The 25,949-nt window shown below is 36.3% G+C and overlaps 1 protein-coding gene across 1 annotated transcript; it reads right to left on the reverse strand.

Moving 5' to 3' along the window:
- Window positions 1-16,596: 16,596 nt before the first annotated feature.
- On the reverse strand, window positions 16,597-17,955 carry LOC113300354. The gene is made up of 2 exons (XM_026549597.1): window positions 17,286-17,955; window positions 16,597-16,982 (listed from the first exon to the last, which is right to left on the reverse strand). Exons 1-2 carry the CDS (start codon window positions 17,953-17,955, stop codon window positions 16,597-16,599), a joined length of 1,056 nt encoding a protein of 351 aa, XP_026405382.1.
- Window positions 17,956-25,949: the final 7,994 nt, after the last annotated feature.

The following is a 25,949-nucleotide window of genomic DNA, read 5'->3' on the forward strand; positions in this document are numbered from 1 at the left end:
AGTCTTTGTGATGGTACTTCTTCTATGCTTTAATATTTTAATTAAACTTGTTTTTAATTCAGTTAGGGTGTTGAATTTAGTTGTCTATTTTGTTTCTGATTCAAAGAACAGTAGTTATTTATGTTGATGAATTAGTACTAATTTATGTAGAGGGTTTGATGGTTTGTGTGAGTGTTTGGTTTTAATCTATAATTTTTTAGACTTCAAAAGCACAGTAAGTGTCACAGAACATGTAAAATTAGTACTTGCACATGGTAATGATGTCAAAGAAATTAGCACATGTTATTTGTCAATTCTCTGAGTTCTAAACATGTTTGTAGTCCATTTTGCTGGTTAATTATGCTTTTATGATAGTTGTTCCCATTATATTCTGAAAATAATTGTGCTTTTGGAAGCAACTGGTACTAGTTGCCTCTGTATTTTGGAGGAAACTTATGCTAGTTGTTCTCAGTCTTTGTGATTCTACTTCTTCTATGCTTTTATATTTCTAGAGGCAACTTAAGGTAGTTTATCTCAATTTCCTAAGACAACTTAAGATATTGGAGTCAGATTTTGGTAGTTTCTCATATATATGGAGACAACTTGAATTAGTTAGATCTATTGAGATTTCATTCTAACTATTTCTATTCTCTGAACAACACTAGTATGAAGAAGACATCACCAAGATTGAAGGCAATGGCAACCAACTCTGCAGATAATGCTCCCAGCAACAAAGCAACAAAAACTGCTGATAAAGTTCCACTCGGAAAAGGCATGAAAAGAAAACTTATAAATCTTCTTTTAATTAGCTGTCTGTATTTGTGTAATAGATGTTAATTGGATAGCTTGCATGATTGCAGGTAAAAAGAAGAAGATAGAAACAACATTAACATATAAATCTGGATTATTACCATTGTTAGATATCAGTTACTACTTGCATAAAGTATTGAAAGACAAGCCAGACCATGTGAAAGCCTTAAGAGAGTCTCTGTATTGGGGTTTTATTGAACCATTCTTTAAAGAAAAACCAGAAAACAAGCCTCCAAAAGACGTAACGGCTGAAAGAGATGTATACACTAAGATTCCTCAAGCTATAGAGATGCTTCTCAGTTCCCATGATAGCGTAGTAGTAATGCAGTTTTTACAAGTAGTAAGTAGAAGGTTCGATTCTCGGACTTTTAAAAAGGTTGGTTTAAGACAAATAAAAGAAAATACTAACTAAATGTGATTTTTGTTACCAATGAGATGGAGAACTAGGGTTGGGATTCCACTATTTTGATGTTGCAATTCACTAATTAAGACTTCTACACAATACTCCAAATTACTCAAGGCAGTTTTGAACTCAATCTCATGCCTTGGAGGATAAAACGTTACAAGCTCTATATTTATGACTCTATCATTAATCTTAGGCCTAAATCTCCTTCGCCTATAAAAAATCTATAGATAAACTATTCAAAACAATTTAAATGAGGCATGCAAAGAAGAGAGAATTTTTAAGGAATTATTAGCACAAAATAGGAGTAAATATGACAAAGAAAATAATTATTTAAATAAACTCATCAGAAAATAGCTTCCTCCCAACCCTAGAAAAGAAACTTAGCTACCCATGAATCGAACAATGGAGAAATATTGATTTTTCATTGTATTCAAAAAGTAATTAAAATAGCTTACAATGATTTCCAGTCGCTAAATATATCAACCACTACACAGTTGCAATTGTTCAGCAGCAAAAGACCTAATGCAACTAAAGGGTAAACGATACAGCGCTTGTGTGGTTATAAAACGATAAGTTTCTGCGACTGTCTGTAAAAGGTGTATGTTCTTCGTGTTCTTGAGTTTGCAACAGCAGGTAACTTTCTGGAACTCCCAATTTCTCTCGATTCTAAGCACTACTTTCTTCCCAATCTCTCCGTAACTCTTATTCATGTCCCAACAGGCCCTTATATACTCATAGCAACATTAACTCTTCATAATATATCGCCTTTCATTCATTATTCTTCACGGAATATTTTTTCTTTGTTTTACAATATCCTGCGATTTTCTTTCCTTCTGTTCCTCTTTCACGTATCTGTGGTACACAGAATTGCTCCAACATGTTGCCATCACCTTCCAGGTCGTCTCGAATTCCTCCAGCCACACGCAGTCTTCCCAAGTTTAGAAAACCATGCCCGATAAAACTCTTCTTCCCTGTTTTGCTTAAAGTACGTGGAAACTTCCCTTTTTTTCGAATCTAAAACTCGTACCAACCCTGTTTGATCCTAACATGCTTAATTAAACCCAGGTCCATGAGAAAATCCGATAAAATCACGGCCAAACCAATCCAGAAACTCGGTAACACATATCCTCCCCTGTTTTCTTCTCCGGGATTATTTAGCCCAACTGGATCAAATCCGTCAAGTACATCAAGCCTGTTAGGCCCTAAAGAAGATACCCAATTCTCAAACCCTAATTCTCTGTTTTGATAATACTTCTTCCCGCCAAATTCCAGGATTTGAATTGTTGAAGATGGTTGCCCCCTATCCGAGCTGCTGGGTTGCCGATAGCAATCAGGGTCCCCTTAGTAATTTGGGTGCCCCTTATCCATTTTTAAGTACCTTTAGCTATTTTTCGAGCCGATTTCTCCAAAAATGTTTCTTTTCCGAAAACACCTACAAAGACATAAAACACCATAATAAGTACAAAAATGAGCACTAACAATATAGAAAATAGTGGACAATTCAGACACATAAATGTGTCTATCAAGTAATGAGGAAGAAGGTGGAAGTTGGATTTCTTTTTAATAGAAAGGTTTATGTTCCAAAAGCAGATGACTTTGTTGTTTTCTTCAATGTGCAAATGAGGCCTGAAGATGCTGAATTGGAGAAGAAATTGAGTAAAGTAACTAAAGAGTACATAAGATTCTTGCATAAACATTTCCCTCAATAGAAGGCAAAGACTACAAAGTTACAAGGCAATAAATTGATACGATGTTAAGAGAAGAAGCTGAAAATGGAAAGGACCCTGCGTTGTTTCTGATTTTCTTTGGCATGTGGTTGTGCACCGTGTTCTTTTTCACATATACTAGTGGAGGTTACTTTACCCAGAGATGGTTACCATACTTGTTCTTCATGCATAGAGTGTCGTGGCCAGACCACATAGTGAAATATTTGATGGATAATATAAAGAAACCAAAAGGAAAAGATGGTCTTAAACGTGTACCTGGGTGCACACTATTTTTTTTGATAAAAAAGAAATGAAAAATTGTTGACAAGTTAATCTTGATCTAAAATTTTTTGAGAAACTTAACTAACATTTTAAATGTTTTTTGCAGTATTGGTTTTTGGAGCATAGCAACTACCTCCCAAAGCGACAAGGATTTGAACATTCAACTCCGAGATTCACTAGGTGGCACCAACTGGAATTGTGCAATAAGTTGACGGTAGAAAGTAAAGATAAAGACGGGAATATGGTGTTCCCAGATGGATTTACTGTAAGTAAAAATTCTTATGCTACTTTAGTCATTACTGTTTACTTTAGGCTTTATTTCCTAGTGTTATGAAATAACATATGTGGAAGCAACTTGCTCAAGTTGTCTCCATAAAATGAAAGCAACTTGATCAAGTTTGCTCCATAAATGAAAGCAACTTGATCTAGTTGGTTTCAGAAGTTGAAGCAGAAAGTTTTCTCTATTTTAGTTGTATATTAACTTGCCACTGATTTTGAAGAAAAAAATGCTAACTAATTTGGAACTTTTCTGTTTACAGATGGCATTCGAGACGAACTGTCACCACATGAGCAAGGACTAACTTACTTGAAAGAATTGGAAGAAGAATTAGAAATAGAAAAAGCTTTCAACAACCTATTATACGATTTACTTGCAGAAGAGAGGCTCAATGGCGCATTCCTTGAAGCCGAAAACGTTGCACTCCAAGAGGTCTTCTATAGGATTGAAGGGAGAGATCAATTCTTGAGGAAGTTCATTGTTGACAACTACTTCCTTGGAAGCATTTATGAAGATAACAAGGATAAGATTAATTTGAGAGCTGATCAACAGAAACACATGGCTGACATGTACAAGAACTTGCAAGATTGGGAGGATTTGAAGAACACAGCAGAAAACCTCTCAAGGGAGCAGAAGTACAAGGAGTGGAGCACAATGTTTCATGATAAAACAACCAACCAACAGTCCTCCGAACATGAATCTAAAGAAGATGATGTGTAAGTAAGTGAAACTGAGGAAGGAGATAATGTAGGTGACAATAAATCAACAGAAAATGTAGGTGATGAGGAAGTCGGTGAAACTGATGAAAAAGATAATGCAGGTGACAATAAAGCAACAAAAAATATAGGTGATGAGGAAGTCGGTGAAACTGAGAAAGAAGATAATGTAGGTGACAATAAAGCAACAGAGAATGAGGGAGGCAATCTAAATGCCGATGATACAATGGAGGTGAGCGAAGAAGAAATCTCTATTATTGAAGAGGCAACACCATTAATTGCAGTCAAGGAGCCGATTGAAAGGAAAGATTCAGCCGAGGTAGATATGCCAGATAGTTATGATGAGTTGATGCAGGAAGTGGACATTGATGGTATAACTGGCAAATATTTCTCTAACATAGCGGAAGTAAAAGGCAATATACAAGAAGAAACAAAGGAAAGTCCAGATGCGCCAGTGGAGAAAGAACCAGTTGCAATGGAGGAAGAGCAAGAAAAGGAAAGTCCAGTTGCGCCAATCGAGGAAGAGCAGAAAAAGACAACTCCATTTGCAATGGAGGAAGAGCAGGATGAAAGACCAAGTGCAGTTGCAATGGATGAAGAAACAGTTAGAGACGAGAAAGAAAACACAACTCCAGTTGATGAAGAAGATGCATCAGAAAGGTAAAAATCATTCATTTACTTAGTAGACTGCTAAACTTAATAGTAAATAATTCTTGGATGGAAGCAACTTGCATCAAGTTGTCTCCATATGTGGAAGCAACTTGCTCAAGTTGTCTCCGTATGTAGAAGCAACTTTCTCAAGTTGTCTCCATATGTTTAGGAAGCAACTTGCCTCAAGTTGTCTCCATATGTGGAAGCAACTTCCTCAAATTTGTCTCTTCTACTTGTTTTCAGTGTGCTGTTGTTTTTAATGATTTTTTTCCTCCCTCCGTGATTTGCTGAAATTGCAGACAAGTAGCATATTCTACACAAGAGAATGAGGATGAAAAGAAAAAAGCAGATAAAATGGTTGTTGTTCTACACACTCCAAGAAGCAATAACGAAGCATGTGTGCAAACCCAATCCTTTGAAGGTCCATCTTTTGATTTGAATTTTGAGTCTCCGGCAGCACCAGTCCCAGCTTCTCAAAAAATGAACAACCAAAAGCAGACGAAGAGAGTGACTTATCAGAAACTAGAGAGCAAGGAATTGAGGAGAAAGCAAAATATGTTATTGATTCTATTATTAGAAGAGTCAAGAATGAAGGGATTGGAAGACGGATTCACTGGAACAGGTTTACACGCAAAGAAGAACAAAAAACAACAGGGGAGTGAAGTTATTGATTTGGAAGCAATAGAGTACATCGATCCAACACCTCCTCAACCAAAACCACTCAAGCGTCCACAAAGTCTTGAGCTTTGGGATAAGTGCAGCGAAGATCAACAAAAAATACTCCAAGACTTCTACGAGGACGCCACAGAAGGGTAAAAAACACTAAACGTTTTATTTTCAGATAATGCATTAAGTTACTTCATTAATACTCCAAAACAAAACTAGGAAGGAACCTGCTTCAATTGACTAAATAACTTTCTGGTCCGAATAATGATGTTTGTTGTGTTGTTGGATTATGAAGGGAAATGGCTTATACTAGGCCGAATAATGAATTTCATATTCAGAAAAAGTTCATCCAAGATCTGTTGGATGATCTTTATATTGATAGTGACATCGTAGACTTCTACATCAGTATTCTAAATATCGAAGATGGAAAAGGGTTCTGCTGAAAATGCATACACCAAGCATGTAATAGTAAATACCAATCTTTTGGTAAGTAAATTTTTCATATGATAAATTACACACTAGTTAGTATTACAACATTGCATATTAGTTTGAATTGTAAAAACTTTTTGCAAAAGTAAAATGTCTTTTTCTTTTTGATTTTTAAAAACTTTTACAACGATGCAGAGGTACGTACAATTAGCCATGGAAAACGGAGACGAGAATGCAATAAAAACAAGTTGCGTAGCAGATTATGTGAGGCCTAATTAAAAGTTGGATGCCAATAAGAAAATGTTGATGTTTCCACTGTGCGTGAACTCCCACTGGGTGTTGCTGGTATTACATGAAGGAGTATGGAAGATATGCAACTCTATGTGGCAGAGTTCAGTGTTGTCAGGTCAGTTGCATACACTTACAAAGCCACTAAGAAAATTTTTAAATGAGATTGGATATCGAGACAAAGACGGTGGAGAAATCGTTTATACATTGAAGGTTCCAAAGGTACTTCAACAACAAGAACACCCTGATTGCACAATTTTTGTGTGCGTTTTTATGAAGATGTTGGTGAAATACCAAGAATGGCGTATGATGGCAGGAGGAGTAAAGAAACATTATATTGACAAGTTTAACAAAAAGAGGGTCAAGATGGCGTTCCGTATACAGGATGCAACTGTGAATGGAAGAAACAGAAAGGAACAAATTCAAGTCATATTGTAATATATTCCCAGTAGTACTGAATGACAGCGACAACTTGTTGGTATTATCTAGAGTTATCTAATTATCTAGTATTAGTATTATTCTGATTGAACAACAGATTATTATTGGTTGTAAACATTATATTGGTATTATCTAATTAAAGTACATTTCTTAATATTGTCTAGTTAAAGTTTGAATGGTTTTATTATTTCTCTTTGATTATATTCAGTGTTGCAATATTTCTATATGGTTGCAGGTATGCATAGGTAAAAGAGCAGATGGATAAAAAATACAGACAGACACTTGCACAAGTTGTGTACTTAAATGGAAGCAACTTGCTTCAAGTTTGTACCAAAATTGGAAGCAACAAATAAAAGTTGTCACCAAAAAAATCATGCAGGAACTGAAATGGAAGCAACTAGAGAAAAGATGTCTTCATAAATGGAAGAAACTTGCAGAAGTTGTTCCCAACATGGAATCAACTAGCAAAAGTTGTCTCCATAAAAACAGAAACAACTAGTAAAAGTTTCCTCCAACTAGAACAACTTTCCTTCAAATCTGTAGCCATAAAAACATAATTTCCATGAAAAAAAAACATTACAGACCTTGCAGCAAACTGAAGAACAAAAAATGATTTCATAACAACCGCAGCATAACAAGTTGAACAAAAAGAGTGTACCATTATCAATTAAAGACAAACCAAGTTCACATAAACATAAAATCAGAAGTTCAGAAAAACATGAAAGAAAGGTTCATAAAAACATAAAACAAACTGGAACAAATGAAAAAAGTCTAATATGGTTGAGAGATTCATAAAATCATAGGAACATCATCATGTACAACCTTCCAATCCTAGACTGATTCTTGAATATTGGTGGGCGAGGGGCCAATGGAGCACTATGACATGTTCTACGATTATGGTATACAAGCATTCCACAACGGCCGCACTTTCTCTTCTTGCAAAATTTCTCACGGTAACTGCGTTTACGAACAATGTTTGGTCTTCCAACTTGTGGTCCAACAGGGGGAGGCATGACATATTTGGTCTGAGAAATCTCATCCAACTTGTCTCCGTCAGGAATGGGATAAATAGGTTTTGCATACAGACATCTGTAGTATTCGACAGTGTATCAAGGTATGATGTGTTTGTATACCTCGTCCTCACCAATCTTCACCATAGCTTTCACGGAATGACTGTAGGGGAAGCTGTGTTTTTGCCACCACTGACAAGTGCAGGCCTGGGAGTCTAAGTCGACAGTATTTTTCCCGGTATTAGTTATGATCTCAAATACTTTCTCACTGGCTCGACGCACCTTGTATCTATGACAGTGATGAGTCCTAAAAAGTGCATATTTCTATATATTTTTCTTGGCATTTAACTCATCTTTTGTGCATTAATTCTACATTTTATCCCATATTCTGTATTTTCTTTGTTTTCAAGAATAAATATTTTTCTTACTTAATTTTGCATTTTTAGGTAATAAATAAAGTTTGGATGAATAGCAGAGCGGAAAAGAGCAGAAAAGTAGTGAAAAGCCGGGAGAAATTACGCAAGGAAGCCGCGAAGAATGTTGTGCACAAGACCAAAAGGCTAGCAATGGGCTTAACAAGGAAGAGATTGTTCTCACAAGAAGAAATGGGCTCAGAATTATCCCAAGCCCAACTTATCTCCCAAGCCAAATAACAAGACCCAAAGCCCATTCTCCTGTAGCCGTCAGATTGGATCCATCTACATCCAATGGTCGCAGCATCGTCAGTGCATCGAGGTCTGAAGATCCTGCTTCACACTACAGCACCTAACTCCATATGGTGCCGTTAAATTCGTTGTATCTCGCAATCCAACGGTCGCTTAATCCAGTATCCTTGACGCCGTTCGATTCCTTCCAAATTCCACCATCCACCGCTCAGCTTCGCCGAACATCGAACTCGATGATCTCGCTACACACCATAGTGACCGAACCCTATGACCTAGCCAAACAGCCCCTTCTTCCCATTCTATCGACTTCCTCCTTCTTCTCCATCCCTCTGCAGAGAAACTACCACCACCACCATACCTCACCTGCTACTTCCATCATCCATCGCTCCTGTCACCACCATTTCTACCACCAACTCCTCTGTCTCAATCACCTATACATCCCCCTACTCTCTAGCCATCTATTACATCAGCCCATCACCCCTCTTTCTCGCTGGAACCCTAGGCGTGAAGAGTTGATGAGATAGATGAGGCTATAGATTGAAATTGAGGGCAGAGAAGGATCGAGAGAGAAGAGAAGAGGCATGGGTCACCACCAATTCAGCGGATTTGGTGAGTAAATTTCGGATTTTCAAAACCCTAATTTCAAAATTAGGGTTCACAAAAATTGGGTATTTTGTATGTTATAAATAGAGAGTGTGTAGAGCAATTTAAGGGTGTTCTTGGACTAGCCAAGTAACCACCCAATTTGGGTTAGGTTCACTTTTAATTTCAGTTCTTAAATTTCAGATTAATTTCAATTTAGGGTTTCAATTTTAATTCCCTGTTATGTTTCAATTTTAATTTCCTGTTAGTGTTAAATGTTAATTCCATGTTAATGTCTACTCTTAATTTCTTTTGATTTTCAATTTCACTGTCTTTATCAATTTCACTGCCTAGGTTTGTTCACTTTAGGTTAATTTTCAAATGTTATGTTAGTATCCTGTTTAGGTTAATTTTGTTCATTGTTATTGTTTGTCCCCTGTTAATGATAATTCTGTTAATGTATCTGTTGCTTCAACTCACTGTTAAATAATGGAATGTTAGATTAAAACTTTGATGCATTGTGTTGATTGAGTAGTGGGGAGAAACTAGTGCTCACTAGTGACAATGAGCAAGCTAGTTCTCTTCCCACTCTAGAAGAATGCCTTAGTTTTGCTCCATTTCAGTTTCACTATCATCCCTGCCCTTGGCTTAGGCCTTGGTTCATCTTGCATTATTCTTTGCTTTTGCCCTGTGTTGCCCTGTGTAGCTTTTGTTTGCTATTTTCTCCTGCTGTGCATTTTCTTCCTTGCTTGTGCTACTGCTGCTGTTGTTTCTCTTGCACTTGCATTGCACTGCTGCATTGCACTGTTTTCTTCCCCTGCACTGCACTGTGCACTTGCAGTGCTGCTGCTTTCCTTCCTCTTTGCTGCTTTCTTTGCTCTGCTGCTGCTGCTTCCTCTCCAAAGCCCAGCTTTCAAAGCTCAAGTTCAGTTCCTCAAAGGCCCAAAGGCCCAGATCCTTGACTGAATCCAAAGCCCAATTCACAGTTGAACTGTTGAGCCTAATTTCAGTTCACTGAGCCCAAGCCTAAGTTTAAGGCCAAAGCCCATTTACACTTCAAAGACTAACTGAGCCCAAGCTCAGTTCATTTTATTGTTATCAAACCCATTAGTACTCAAAGCCCAATTTAAGCCAAAAGGCTTCATAGCCCAATAGCAATTTAGGAACCCAAATAGTTAGAACACTACAAAACACACCCGATCTCTGTGGATCAACCCGTACTTGCACGAGCTACAACCGACGACCGTGCACTTGCGGTATTACTGTAGGCCCGCGTTTTCATTGCGCTTAATTTTATACATATCTCCGGGCCCACCAAGTTTTTGGCCGGGGATAATTTTTACACCTCTTTGAGGCCTGCCAAGTTTTTGGCGCCGTTGCCGGGGATTGGTGCTGTGTTTTTCGTGTGTTTTATTAGCTATTTTTGCATTCCACTGCATAGCATTTGCATCTGCATCTGCTTCACTTCATTTGCTGTTGGACCTGCTGTTCTGAACCTGTTTTTCCTCTGCTGGGACGCCACCAAGGAAAAGAACCAAAGCCCAACTGGGTTTTTGCAACAATATCAGAGCAGCTGGGCTGTGCTAAAAAGGTAAGCCTAAACCCATTCCATTGAGAGAACCCAACCTGTGGGCTTCCAAATTTCTTTAATTGTGGGCTTGTAATAATTAACCCAATTTTTTGGGCTTTTTATTTTTCTATTTTGGGTTTGTAACTAATTATTTTTGGGCTTGTTGTTTAATTTGTGGGCTTGTATTTAATTTTTGTGAGCTTGTTTAATTTGGACTTGTATTTTGTATTCTGGGTTTTTAAACCCAGCTGAGCTTGTAACCGATCACGCTAGTTGAACTCGTTAGTGGGCCGAGCACCCAAATTCTAGGCCGAGATTTTGGACTCAGTTCCACCAAAAGTTTTCAACCAAGCGGAGCCAAAGCAAATACAAAACAAACAGTGGGCTTGCTCCCATTCAAAAACCAAATTTTATTTTCTTTTTCCAAAAAAAAAAAAAAAAAAAAAAAAAATTACTTTACTTTTCTCCCATTCAAAAAAAAAAAATAAAATAAAATAAAATAAAAAAAAAAAAAAAAAAAACCAAAAATTTCTTTTGCTCCCAATTTTAAAACCAAATTTCTACTGTGCTCCCATTTTTAAACCAAATTTTGTTTTTCTTTTATATCCCATCAAAACCAAAATTTTCCCATAAAAAACCAAATTTTTAAAACCCATTAAAACCAAATAGTGGGCTTTGTGTCATTTCAAAATGGGCCAACCTCGTGCTCTCCATGAATACATGTATCCGTCAATAAAAATTCCATTATCATGTATTGTATTACCTAAAACCAATAACCCTTTTAAAATAAATGCAAGCATGATACAAATACTTCCTATATTTCGAGGGTTCGATTCTGAGAACCCCTATACTCATGTAAGAGAGTTTGAACAAATTTGTCGGACTATGCAACCTGATCATATGTCCGAAGACTCTCTGAAATTGCGTTTGTTTACATTTTCTTTAAAGGAAAGGGCCAAAACATGGTTTTACGGTTTGAGACCACAATCAATCAACACTTGGGACCAACTCAGAGATCTATTTTTCAAAAAATTCTTTCCACATCATAGGACCATCGCTATTCGTCAAAGTATCAATTGTTTTGTCCAATTGGATGAGGAAACTGTTTTTCACTATTTTGAACGTTTTAATGATTTGTTGAGTGAATGTCCGCACCATGGAATTGAGAAGTGGAGACTTGTCGTCATCCTCTATGAGGGACTAGACTTTAAATCTCGAACCATGGTTGAGTCTATGTGTAATGGTGAGTTTATTGATAAATCTGTGGATGATGCATGGAATTTTTTAGCCGAGATTGCAGAGAAAACCCATCAATGGGAATCCGTTAGGGAAACAGGAACAACACCACATGATATGAGTCACCCCCATGAATTAGAGTTTTATTCTTGTAATAGCTCCGACCTTAGGATTGAAAATTATCCTAGATTGCAAAATTCCTATCATGATGATGATGATGATTATGATGTTATGTTAGAAGAACATGTCTATACTGAAAATGTTATGAAACCTGTGGGTTCAAATACATTAGGCTTCTCTGCCCCGACCTTAATGCATGATATTTCTTCTAGTATTCCATGTGATGTTTCCCCTGATGTGCCGATACACGAGAATCAATCTGTTGATGATGTTGAGGATTCTGATTGTGATCTTGCTAAATTGATTGACGATTGTGAGCATGATGTGACACGTGTAGAAGACTTAGGAGATTTTGATTTGATTGATAATGATGAGCCGATCGTCCTACCTAAGTCACAATCTGATGGCCTTCCACCCAACCTAGATTTGGTTTGTAACAAAAATTTTAAACCAACTTTTCTGAAAATTCCTAATCTAGGATTGGAACTGTGTGCCTCCCAAGTCCTCTTGGACTATTTTGCTTCAAAATATAACACTTTTAAAGAGCCACAGTTGGAAATTGCATGTTTGCCCATCCCGAAAACAGTCCATTTTGAGTTAGACCTTTTGAATCCTGAACCCCTAAAATTGTTAGATTTTGTGCTTAAAAGTGAACCTGTTGAAAAATTTTGGTTTAGGGGTAATTCATTCGGTTTTTCACTCTCACTCCCATTTAAGTCCAATTTTAGTGTTTTGAAACTTTCTATGTCTCTATACTTTTTCTTTTGGGTTGATCCTCAACTCTTTAGATTGTTAGTGTATGGTGAATTTTTTGTATATAATCCAGTAGATAAAATTTCTTAAAAACCCTTTTGTTCTTTTTGTATATATTTTACTAATCCAATATGATCTCGGCTGAAATATGTTGGATTTTTTGCCTTGAATAACGGAGTTTTAAGTCTGCTTTCGCCGAAATCGGGTATTCTCTCTCCTTTTACTCTACTCAGCATGTCCCTTTCCATATGTTGCATTTTAATTCTTTCCATATTTTGAAACATTGAGGACAATGTTTAGTTTAGGTTTGGGGGTATAGAGTAGATACCATGATAATTTGCCATAATTGAAAACGAACTCCTTCTTCTTTTTGAAAAAATTGAAAAATTCCAAAAAAATTGAAAAATCAAAATTGAAAAAAATTAAAAAATGAAAAAATCATAAAAAATGGAGCTCATTTACCTTGAAATGTTGACTCTTGTGCAAATATGTAATTTTTAGGAGTCTTAGTCTAGATATTTAGGCACTCTGATTCTAGCACAATTCACATAGTGATAAGAAATTTGCACGCGCACGATCTACCAATACATGTATGGCCTCGATCTTCAAGGTGTTTGACAGGAAGTTACGATTGCCAATCACTTTAGAATACTGAACGAAACTTGACTAGCTTGTTCTTTGGTTGGTTGGGATAGAAGGTGGAGGTTACATTAAGAAAGACAACCATCGAATTTAACTGGGTGCATCAAAAAGGGCTACCTCTTGCAAAGTGTCATGTAATCTTTTGTTTCCTTTTGTATATGTATCAAAAGTGTTTCCGTAGTAAAAAAAAAAAAAAAAAAAAAAAAAAAAAAAAAAAATCAAGTATTTATCAATTCCATCATCTCTTGTTCCAAAAATAAAAAGAGATTTGTCAATGTAAATAAGAGTCATGTAAATAGTCATCTTTTGTGTTTTTGTGTTGTAAGCAAGGAGGGTGTATGCCATTGATGTACAACGCGAGTAATTGTGAAATACCTCCAACTCATTCACAATTCTCGTAAAGTCCGGACAGCTAGCTAGATTTCGACCTCAGTTCTTAGCCTGAGAAACTATCTCTTGGTGATTAGTAGTCATGACTTCAGATCTTTCTTTACACATGTGTAGATACACTTTACACTCTTATCACATGTCCTTATTTGTTATCAGTGCTAGGATTGTGCCTTCGATAGCTAGATTGACATCTCCATTTTGCTGTTAGCTTAAACTGTTTTGCACATGTCACGTTTGATGGAATCTGAGCTTATATTTTGACCTAGAACTTTGTAGGTACGTTCTAAGCAAACCTTCACGAGACTTCAACTCGTCCACTAGGGACACTTAGTGGTTTAAAAGGCTTAGTGCATACGCTAAATGCATTCGAGAGACCAGCGACAGTGGTATAGTTAGGATTTCCTTAGTTTTGTTTTACTTGAGGACAAGTAAAATTCAGGTTTGAGGGTATTTGATGAGTGCCAAATATTGTATATATTTATCCCTTTTTGTTGGCATTTAACTCATCTTTTGATCATTAATTCTACATTTTATCCCATATTCTGTATTTTCATTGTTTTCAAGAATAAATATTTTTCTTACTTAATTTTGCATTTTTAGGTAATAAATAAAGTTTGGATGAATAGCAGAGCGGAAAAGAGCAGAAAAGTAGTGAAAAGCCGGGAGAAATTACGCAAGGAAGCCGCGAAGAATGTTGTGCACAAGACCAAAAGGCTAGCAATGGGCTTAACAAGGAAGAGATTGTTCTCACAAGAAGAAATGGGCTCAGAATTACCCCAAGCCCAACTTATCTCCCAAGCCAAATAACAAGACCCAAAGCCCATTCTCCTGTAGCCGTCAGATTGGATCCATCTACATCCAATGGTCGCAGCATCGTCAGTGCATCGAGGTCTGAAGATCCTGCTTCACACTACAGCACCTAACTCCATCTGGTGCCGTTAAATTCGTTGTATCTCGCAATCCAACGGTCTCTTAATCCAGTATCCTTGACGCCGTTCGATTCCTTCCAAATTCCACCATCCACCGCTCAGCTTCGCCGAACATCGAACTCGATGATCTCGCTACACACCATAGTGACCGAACCCTATGACCTAGCCAAACAGCCCCTTCTTCCCATTCTATCGACTTCCTCCTTCTTCTCCATCCCTCTGCAGAGAAACTACCACCACCACCATACCTCACCTGCTACTTCCATCATCCATCGCTCCTGTCACCACCATTTCTACCACCAACTCCTCTGTCTCAATCACCTATACATCCCCCTACTCTCTATCCATCTATTACATCAGCCCATCACCCCTCTTTCTCGCTGGAACCCTAGGCGTGAAGAGTTGATGAGATAGATGAGGCTATAGATTGAAATTGAGGGCAGAGAAGGATCGAGAGAGAAGAGAAGAGGCATGGGTCACCACCAATTCAGCGGATTTGGTGAGTAAATTTCGGATTTTCAAAACCCTAATTTCAAAATTAGGGTTCACAAAAATTGGGTATTTTGTATGTTATAAATAGAGAGTGTGTAGAGCAATTTAAGGGTGTTCTGGGGCTAGCCGAGATACCCCCAAAATTGGGTTAGTTTAGGTTTAATTTCAGTTCTTAAATTTCAATTAGATTTCAATTTAGGGTTTCAATTTTAATTCCCTGTTATGTTTCAATTTTAATTTCCTGTTAGTGTTAAATGTTAATTCCATGTTAATGTCTACTCTTAATTTCTTTTGATTTTCAATTTCACTGTCTTTATCAATTTCACTGCCTAGGTTTGTTCACTTTAGGTTAATTTTCAAATGTTATGTTAGTATCCATGTTATGTTAGTATCCTGTTTAGGTTAATTTTGTTCATTGTTATTGTTTGTCCCCTGTCAATGATAATTCTGTTAATGTATCTGTTGCTTCAACTCACTGTTAAATAATGGAATGTTAGATTAAAACTTTGATGCATTGTGTTGATTGAGTAGTGGGGAGAAACTAGTGCTCACTAGTGACAATGAGCAAGCTAGTTCTCTTCCCACTCTAGAAGAATGCCTTAGTTTTGCTTCATTTCAGTTTCACTATCATCCCTGCCCTTGGCTTAGGCCTTGGTTCATCTTGCATTATTCTTTGCTTTTGCCCTGTGTTGCCCTGTGTAGCTTTTGTTTGCTATTTTCTCCTGCTGTGCATTTTCTTCCTTGCTTGTGCTACTGCTGCTGTTGTTTCTCTTGCACTTGCATTGCACTGTTTTCTTCCCCTGCACTGCACTGTGCACTTGCAGTGCTGCTGCTTTCCTTCCTCTTTGCTGCTTTCTTTGCTCTGCTGCTGCTGCTTCCTCTCCAAAGCCCAGCTTTCAAAGCTCAAGTTCAGTTCCTCAAAGGCCCAAAGGCCCAGATCCTTGACTGAATCCAAAGCCCAATTCACAGTTGAACTGTTGAGCCTAATTTCAGTTCACTGAGCCCAAGCCTAAGTTTAAGGCCAAAGCCCATTTACACTTCAAAGACTAACTGAGCCCAAGCTCAGTTCATTTTATTGTTATCAAACCCATTAGTACTCAAAGCCCAATTTAAGCCAAAAGGCTTCATAGCCCAATAGCAATTTAGGAACCCAAATAGTTAGAACACTACAAAACACACCCGATCTCTGTGGATCGACCCGTACTTGCACGAGCTACAACCGACGACCGTGCACTTGCGGTATTACTGTAGGCCCGCGTTTTCATTGCGCTTAATTTTATACATATCTCCGGGCCCACCAAGTTTTTGGCCGGGGATAATTTTTACACCTCTTTGAGGCCTGCCAGACAGTCAGTTATCCTCTTGTCTAACCTAGTTTGCATCTTAGGGGTAAGTCTTATAGTCCACTTGCTAGCTGCGAGCTTCCTCTTCCACATTGTCTCCATTGTCCTAGCACGAATACATTCAATCAACTCAATAGCTTGTAGTCGCTTTTCGTGCTTAATCAAGCTGTTGAAGCTTTCAGCTATATTAGATGTAAGCTCTCCAAACCTTTCCCCTTAAAACTCATGAGCAACCCAATTCTTCAGTGGGATCTTCTTCATCCACTCAATGACAGAGAACAACTTCAGATTGTGCATGCTTGAAACTGCCTTAAAAAATTGCTCCTTGGTGACAGCAGTGTAGCATTGCTCAAACAACTTCACTGTAGTTTGTCTACTCTTTCCCTTGCTAACTAGAATATTGCCTTTCATATGGTACGAGCAATATGAGTGAAAAGCATTCGGAAATACCTCAAGAACATTGTTCAAAAGTCCAGTTCCACGATCAGATATGATGGTCAACGGACGATCATCATCGACAATTCCCTTCAAATTTTCCAGAAACCAGCGCCAATTATCATCATTTTCCGCAGAAACAAGCCCAAATGCAAGTGGAAATATCTCTACAAAGAAAAAGAAACAAAAAAAATTAAAACAGAAAATGGGCAGCATGTTTCGAATTACACAGTGGAAGAAACCACTAGAACAAGTTGTCTCCAGAAAAATGGAACCAACTTGGTCAAGTTGTCTCCAGAATATGGAACCAACTTGTTCAAGTTATTGAGGTTGTTCACAAAAATATAAACCTAAAAGGTTTGTTGAGGTTGTGCAATTACGTACAGTTGGCTACAAAGTTTTCTACCAAAAAGGTTTGTCATAAAAAAAACACATCATAAAAAGAGAAGAGTAAAGAAAATGCATAATACCTTGGTTGCCAGTTTTCCCACAAGCTACCATAAGACCACCCCTGAACTTTCCAGTAAGAAACGTAGCATCAATTATCAGCATAGGACGGAAATACTTGTTGAACCCTGTGATGCAAGCTTCAAAAGAAATAAAAAACCTCTCGAACTGTCGGTTTTCAGCATTAAACTCAAATTTAATGACACTTCCGGGATTATGACGCTTGACAGCTTCTTCATACCACAAGAAGTCAGAATACGACTTTATATCATCTCCCCAAATACATTCTTTGCAAAATTTTAGTCCACGATATGCTTGATGGTAGGTGAGGTCAACTTGATACTCTCTGAAAAACAAATCTTGAATGTCCGCAGATGATTTCTGCTTACTTGAAACTCTAATATCGTCTTTTATGATGTTCTTGATAAAAGTCTTCGTCATTCGAAGCTTTGAAGCATCAGAGCACGCCAAACCACAAGAATGCTCCGATATAAAAGTCTTGCACTTAAAATCACGGTTGTTTGGGAATGCCAAAGATGAGTGGAACCTCGACTTACATCCTTTTTCTTCTTTGAAAAGGAAACAAACAGTATAACGCTTCCGACCAGTCTTCAAAGTTTTTACTTTGTACCCACTCTCCACTTGATACTTCATCATGACATCACAGACTTCCTCTTTCTCTCCATCAAACATCTGACCAACACGGGTAAGAATTCCATCCCAAGCATCACACTTTTTTGGTTCTCATATGGATAATTGATTAATTGAAACATCATCAGTCGTGTCTTCAACAAAAGCCAAATTGTCAGTTGAAACACAACTTGAAGAAGATGAAGAAGAAGCAACTCATGAAGAAGAAGAAGAAGAAGAAAGAGTTTCGAATTGAACATTGGACTTCAAAACTTCTATTCCCTTAGCTTGGCAGTATATAACATGAAAATTCAAATCTAAATCAGACCGAACGATTTGAAGTACCCCATTAACATCAGAAAGAATGACAAAAGAAACTTTGGAAAGAATACTCCAAGAATGTAACACAACACTTTGCATCTCCTTAAAGGTAGTTGCTTCGGAAATAACATGAGAGATGCTTAAGTTGTAAAAGTTAATCTCTGCGACAACCATATTTACCTGACAAAATAAAAAAAAGGACTTAGTAAATTGCAAAGGATTATAAGATACATGTTAATCTCTGCAACAACAAAGTAGTGTTTGGAGAAAATATTAAAAGCAACCAACCAAAGTTATTTCCACAACCAGAAGCAACTACCACAGGTTGCTTGGAGAAAAAATTGAAAGCAACCAACCCAACTTGTTTCCACAACTAGAAGAAACTACCACAAGTTGTTTTCAGAATTAGAAAAAACTTGGACAAGTTGTCCTAGGATTCAATATGTATTTTTAGTAACAATGACATTCAATATAAACAGCTTGACAAGCTACATTGCTTGTATTCACTAACATAATGTAATCATGTTGAACTACTACATTATAACCTACAGCATGTCCTAAGATTGAATATGTGATTCAGCATGTCCTGTAGCTTAAAATCTGGTCATGACGCAAATCACTCGGGGCTGCGCCCCTCGTGAGAAGTATATTCAGGGTAATCAGTGGAAAAAGATGAAGTATACACATTATAAACTACATTGTTGTTAGTGAATATGTGATTCAGCATTTAACATGTTCAACAACTACATTGGAACACCAACAATACACATCAAAAACTAATAATATGACCTAATGTTCAATTTCAGAAACAGTATGACCTGAAACTACATGGGATTTGTTTATTAACAATTTATGAATAATTGTTATCAATTTCATTGTGATTCAAAATGATAATCATAGACTGAAAAACGATTTATTCATTCAAAAGGTACAACAAAATAATTTCACGGTATGAACACAACAAAAAAAAATTGTAAATTACATTATTCAGAACAAAATGTTAAAACAAAAAAAAGATTATAGCAAAAAAAAAAAAGTAAATCTTACCTGTTAACGAGATTGAACTTGAATTATGATAAGAAATCAAAATCGTTGTTTACTGAAGTAGACCTCTGCAATCGATGATTCAATCAAACTCAAATAATGAAAGAAGCTTACTGAAGTAGATCTTCCGACTCAAATAATCGGACTCAAATAATCGATGATGCAATTGAAAAGTGAAGTAAATCTTCAGATTCGATGATTTGGTTTATGCAAACAACTCTGATTTCAGTTGAATTGAACAACAATTATCAGAAACTTCTTCTTCAATGGAGAATAAACCAAATCTTACTCTGAAACTTCTTCACCGATTTCGATTGATTTAAACTAGATTCAAGATTCAATGGAGATTAAACTGCATGTTTATTCAAGATTGATCTCGATTAATTCAATGGAGATTCAATGGAGATTCAGTTCTCATCTCTCTCTGATCTGAGCTCTCTCTGCAACTTCTCTTTCAAAATTTTCTCTCTGAATTTTTTTTTAATTTTCGAGAAAACAGAATAAGCGAAAGCTATTTAATCTCCGACATAATAAATGTTGTGGAGGTTAAAACCGGACTTTAAGACGTTGATGGATATTCAGCCCGTTGGAAAGATGCCCCTGAAGGGTGTTCGTGCAAAGCCCATGGATACTAGGGGCATAAATAACATTCCCACTTTTATAAACTAGGCCAGCTAGGCTATTGCCGAGAGAGCCTCATATTGTTAGGGCCCAAAATTTTAATTTTTTTAATCGATTTTTTTTTGAAGCATTCTGTAAATAGCGTTTACTGTTTTCCAATTCCATCTAGCTATCTACTTTTGTACACTTTTGCGTATGAACATTAGAACTTAATGGATTAGATTTCTTTCCGGTAAATTCATATAAAATTTGATGAATATCATCACTATGCCACTAGAAAAAGATCAAATTTTGATCAAATCCACTTTTCTTTTTTGAAGTGTGTTATATCGATTTAAACTAAAAAGAAATTACTCTTATAAGCGACAAGCCATGGAGTCATAAATTACATATAATCGTAAAAATCAAGGCCTCCGTACTCCCAAAAGTTAGTTTCAAAAAATCTCCGCTGACTTATTCTGCCGCTTGATTTGCTAGTGCACAATGCCTGGTTCGCCTCTCTATAAATGATGTGAATTGTATGATGCGGAATGCATCGCAGTAGACCTTTGATTTGTTAATCATATCTCACAAGTACGTTGGTGTCTCGATATAGATTGTGGGATGAAATAAATGAGGCTTGTGAGTTAGATTTTAAGCTAACTTTTCAGACCGCCATAAGCATGGCTCATGTTTCTTCCACTAAAAACCATGGTTATTCCTAGAAGTTGTGTCATTGCTACTATTGTGGTAGTTGAGGAATTTTTGCGAAAAATCCCACCATAAGTTTGATGTTACAATTAATGGAAAAGTACATTACAACAAAAATCATCAAACTGGAAAGACAAAAAAATCAAGTATCAATTATTTGAAATTAAGATACATGTTAGCGCAACGCTCGGTTAAACACACAAGTATTGGTATGTCACCCTTGTTGTTAATGTTATATGACCAAAACTATATCTTGATTCATAGTATACCAAAGTCGGTATCAGACTAGGATTAGAGCATGGAAGTTGAGTATCAGAAATCACCGGATATCCTGGAAGATTGAAAACTGAAGAACAATGAAGACATGTGCGATAACTTCATCAACAAGGGTATGCGAAGACTGACTATCCTATTTACTCATTATTTCCATCATTCTATCTTATGAAACAATATCGTATGACATAAGTATATAATAAATCATAAAGAAGAAGTTTCGAGTTCAAGCTTGTACTTGAAACACCAACTCAAGCACTGGATGTTCATAGATCTTATCACTTTTGAGGCTGAGAATAAATTTTATTGTTCAAAAAACTATGTATGTGAAATATAAGCCTAAACGTCAAATTGTATTTTTGTTCACAAACTGATTCTTTTGTTCGCGAGCTATGCAACTTATTGATATTAATGAATTCGTATGTGCACAAGTGTTCACAAACTTATTTTTCAGTTTGCGAACTATGTAATTTCAAGGTGTTCCTGGACACATTTTGAATTTTGCTTTTGTGTTCATGAACTGATTTTTTAGTTTGCAAACTATGTAATTTTGGATATGTTCCTTGAAACTTCAAACACATTGAGTTTGATAACCACTTTTATTAATTCACTAACTATTCTTTTTTCGGGTGTTACTGAACTCCAACATTGCTTGATGGTTCACGAACCATAATTGGTTATTCGTGAGCTAACTTTTATGCACGGTTCTTTAATCGACAAATATGGGGGGTGCATATTCTTATTTGTGTTACAAAGAAAACTTCTCACATGCTTACATGGTTTCGATCCTTTATAAATAGTCTATGTGAGTAATTTAGTTTGCTTGTTATCAAAGTAATTCTTAAAATGAAAATTAGTTCACGAGTTTGCTTTGATCATAAGAGAAAATGGCTTGAACCTTAAGCAATCTAGCATGTTTCGTTATTATAAATAGAAGACTCTCTACAAGGTATAATCTCAATATGTACATTGTAATCCTGTGAACTTGTCTATTATGTCGTGTAAATTGTGAAATAAAAATATATCACAGAGTTAGTGCCTAGATTTGACTAGTGAATCGATTCTAGATTATTTTAATATTATGTAACATACATCGATCTAACCTTGTGTCTCTGGTACTACATCATTATCATGTTTTATTTCCATTACGACGCCGGTTTATTGTTATTGTCGACCATATTTGCTTCTAAGGATTGTATTGAAGGCTTTTCGGTTTATTTTATTCTGGTACAAAGTTTGATTTTCATCTAAGATTATGTGGAAATGTGAATTGAGATTGATATTTGTATTTGGATTATATGTATGATTATTTCTACAAAGACAATACATTTTTTAATTTAATTTAGTGGTCTTCCATTCTCAAAACTGTAATTCAATTATAAGTGGTTTAAGAAGTTTTTGTGATTTGATATTCACTTGCAACGGTGCCGTCTTTTATTTCCAGTGTTCTCCTTTTGATACAAATTTAACAGCACATGATGCTTTTATTGTTGTTGGGTTTAGAAATTGGAAAAGAGTTAATTGTGGTGGTGATTGTTCATTTGTTGGGCATAACGATACATGTAAATCCCCACATTCTACAATAATCGGGTTTGTCAGTGACTTAATATTTTTTTTGAAGCATGATTTATTTAAAACAAACTAGGAAGCAATTACACGTGGGTATGTAATACCCATAACATCATTTAGTACAATTTGATTAATAAAACTTGGGATTGCCTGGTCCCAGATTGATGTTGATAGGTTTCATGTCTGACTTCCATCTGCTGCATGATTGGTTAGACCATCCGCTGCTTGGTTCCCTTCCCTGTAGTTATGTTGTATGGTGCAATGTGGTATGCGGGCTTTTCTTTCTTTTATTTCTGCGATCATTCCGGAAACATATCAGGGTGGTGATTAGGGGAGGTTAAGAATCTCAAGATATTCTATGAATATGTTTCGAAGATTAGTTTTGGCAATCTTCTTTCTGTCGCGGTTCTGGAAGCGGGTAGAATGGACCAGGTTTCAGTCGTCAGAGAAGTTGTAATTTCCAGTGGTTGTGCTAGAGCCATCACCGTTCTTGCATCTGGATCCCTGCAGATGAACCCTGCGCCGGCGAGTCCTGGGTGTCCCCTAGAAACTTCATCTATATTACCAACCCACCGAGATGACTATTGTTGTTCTTGTTCCGAGATGACTATTGTCAGTGACTTAATGAATCAACGTCGACATATATCTTGCAGTAATGTTTATATACAACCCATAAAATAATCTTTTATTTTATTTTTGGATATTCAGCTAGAAAATCAACTATATTGTCATGATATGGAGTTGAAGACATGCAATGTAGAATCCCTTTGTTACTAATTAAATTGTGAAAGAAGTACTGTAACAATATTGACACAAAAAGTAAATTACTAATCAGTTTCATTTTGGATTGCATCTGCATTGTTCCATGGTTCTCTATATCTATACTAGATTGAGTGATGTTTTTGTGGCTTGTCCATTAATTTACTAAGAGACTAAAACAGATGTTAAACTAATTAATATCATTGTGTGGACAAACTTGATTTAATGGATTGTGCTTCAAGCGAAAGTCAGTGTGTTGCGCGTTGTTCTTTTTTTTAATGGAAAAATTAGAATAATATTAATCAAGCGATGTAGTACAATAAACAAGTAATTTCTTGCTCATTAAAGTTATTACAATTGATGTTAGATTTTTGGACTTTTAAATTAACTACTTGGACATATGATGAATCTTCTGTATTCTTGCTTCTTTAGCTATAAACTCTGTTGTTGCATTTTGTTTCCTATAGATATATTGTACTCGAGCTTGCGGATGATTTTTAAGGATATTTTTCGCCTCTTCAATTGTGTTCTCCGCCTTCCATGTAATTTCCATAATTCCATTATTAATTATATTTGCTAGTTTTTTGCAGTCAGTAACTATGGATATTGTAGATAAAATATTATCCTTTAACCATTTACCTTTTTTGAGTAAGGCTTTCGCCTCTGCATGCATTGTCGAAGTCGCTCTGTCCCAACCATCCGTATGTGCATTAAAGATTCTTGGTCCATAAAGAATAGAATGAAAGTGTATACCATTGTAAAATCATCTTCTTTAAATGAAGCATCTATAAATATTATCCAATCCAAATTTATCATAGACCAAGAAGAGCTGGTATATTGATTAGGACTTTGCCTTGATCTTTGAAACTGCTTAGTAAGGAGGTATGGATTGGATAAAATTTCTAATTTGGTTTATCAAGTTTATCGGATCTGGTGTAATTTTTTCAAAGACTACTTCCCATCTGTGTTTCCATATAAACTTATTCTACTAATAATGTTCTGGTCTTAATTAGATGAAATCAAGTCTTTAACCCAAATGATTATCGTATCTGACTTGAATTTGGATGTGATTTAGTCTAAAGAGGATATGAACCAAATTTCTCTTGCAAAAGCACATTGATGGAAAATATGTCATCCTGTCTCTTGAGCTTGAGAATTACAAATTTGACATACTGGAGATAATTCAAGTACGTGTTGCCAATCTGTTTGAGGTGGGGGGAGCTTTCTGGACCAGTTTCAATAGAAAGAGTCTAATTCTCGGAATGACTGGACTTTTCCATATCATATACCATAGGAAATCTAATTATTCTATTTCACTTAGATTTATCAAGTAATTGTATATATTCTTTACCGAGAACCGACCCGATGAGTGATGCTTCCATCTGATTTTATCTGGAATCTGTATTTGGGGAGTGATTTCTAGGATCAATTTTTTTTTTCTGGACTGAAAAGGGAATCTAATTTGGTATTATCCCACGATCCTTCTGGAGAAATCAAATCCTTGACTAGTTGTGGTAATGGTTCCTCCTTATCCGAGGATTTAAGAATAATATCTGCGTTGGGAAACCACTTGTCTTCCCAGATTTTTTTGGAGGCTCCATTCTTTACTTGCCAGACAAAATTATGAATGCGAAATTGGGGGATAAAACACATAATTGGGGGATATAAGAAAAGGACAAAAACTGGTTCCAGATATCAATTCGGGGTCACCCCTTATCTAAGTATTTTACGTATTACCGAATCTACCCCTCACTAATCAGGATTAGTGATTATTAATAATTAGTAAAATCATAATATTTTTGATAAATGATTAGTGTGTGTTTTATTTGAATTTGGGTGAGTGAGGTGAGAGTAGAAGGAGGGAAAAATATTTTTGAGTGGAATTTTTTTGTGAAAATGGAAGATGATTGTGAGGAGAGAATTGCAGCTGCTGAATCTTTAGCTCAACTACAACAAGGAGCTAACGACAACAACTCTCAATTGCAACTCTTTGTTAAGCCAACACCCTTGAATGATGATTTTGACGAGTATGGAGAGTTTTTCGAAGAAGCTACACAAGAAAGTAAACTTGCACAACATGCAAGCATCCCCAATACACAGGTAAAGCTGCTAGGAGGTTGAAAAATCGATTTTTTTCTTTAAACCCGCCATTTTTTCAACTGTAAAACCTCGGTGCCGACATGGAAATGGCATGAATACCATGCCGGCGGACCCATTACCGGCATGGTATTCATACTACGACCATGCCGGTAGAGTGATATCCCCCATTTTGAATATTAATCCGGCATAGTATTCTACCAGAAAACTATGCCGGTACGCAGTTAACTTTTTTACCTACCAAGGAATATGTAGTTGCAGGAAATCCTACACTACACCCCTCATATGATTTCATTAACATTCAACTCATTTTAGATTAACAATCTTAATTTTATTGATGAATCTTCGAACAATCTTATAAGAAAAGATAAAGGAATTGAGAATAACCACTGCTGTAGATTTTCTCTCTCCTATTTACTTGTTTCTTACTCAAAAAATGATCTCTCCCTTCCTTTACAACTGAACGACTATTTATAGGGAAGTACATAGTGGATGACAGCTAATCTGTCCTTTACTTTCGGATATGTCTTGCGACATTCTCGCAACCTTACAAATATTAATCTCGCAAACTCTCTTATTTTCGCAGAACCATCAGATTTTTCTCATGATTTTAGCTGACGTCGTTTATTATGTCATTTCTGAAATTGTTCTGCGACGTTGTTGTGTTGTTGATAATTTCGATG

The sequence above is a fragment of the Papaver somniferum genome, chromosome 1 (assembly GCF_003573695.1).
Source record: "Papaver somniferum cultivar HN1 chromosome 1, ASM357369v1, whole genome shotgun sequence".
Classification (NCBI taxonomy): Eukaryota; Viridiplantae; Streptophyta; class Magnoliopsida; order Ranunculales; family Papaveraceae; genus Papaver; species Papaver somniferum.

Coding starts and splice junctions, on each gene's coding strand:
- LOC113300354 (XM_026549597.1), bottom strand. CDS start 17,955: ATGTTTGATGGAGAGAAAGAGGAAGTCTGTGATGTCATGATGAAGTAT. Junction 16,983..17,285: donor TGGGAAAACTGGCAACCAAG/GTATTATGCATT, acceptor TTTTCTTTGTAG/AGATATTTCCACTTGCATTT.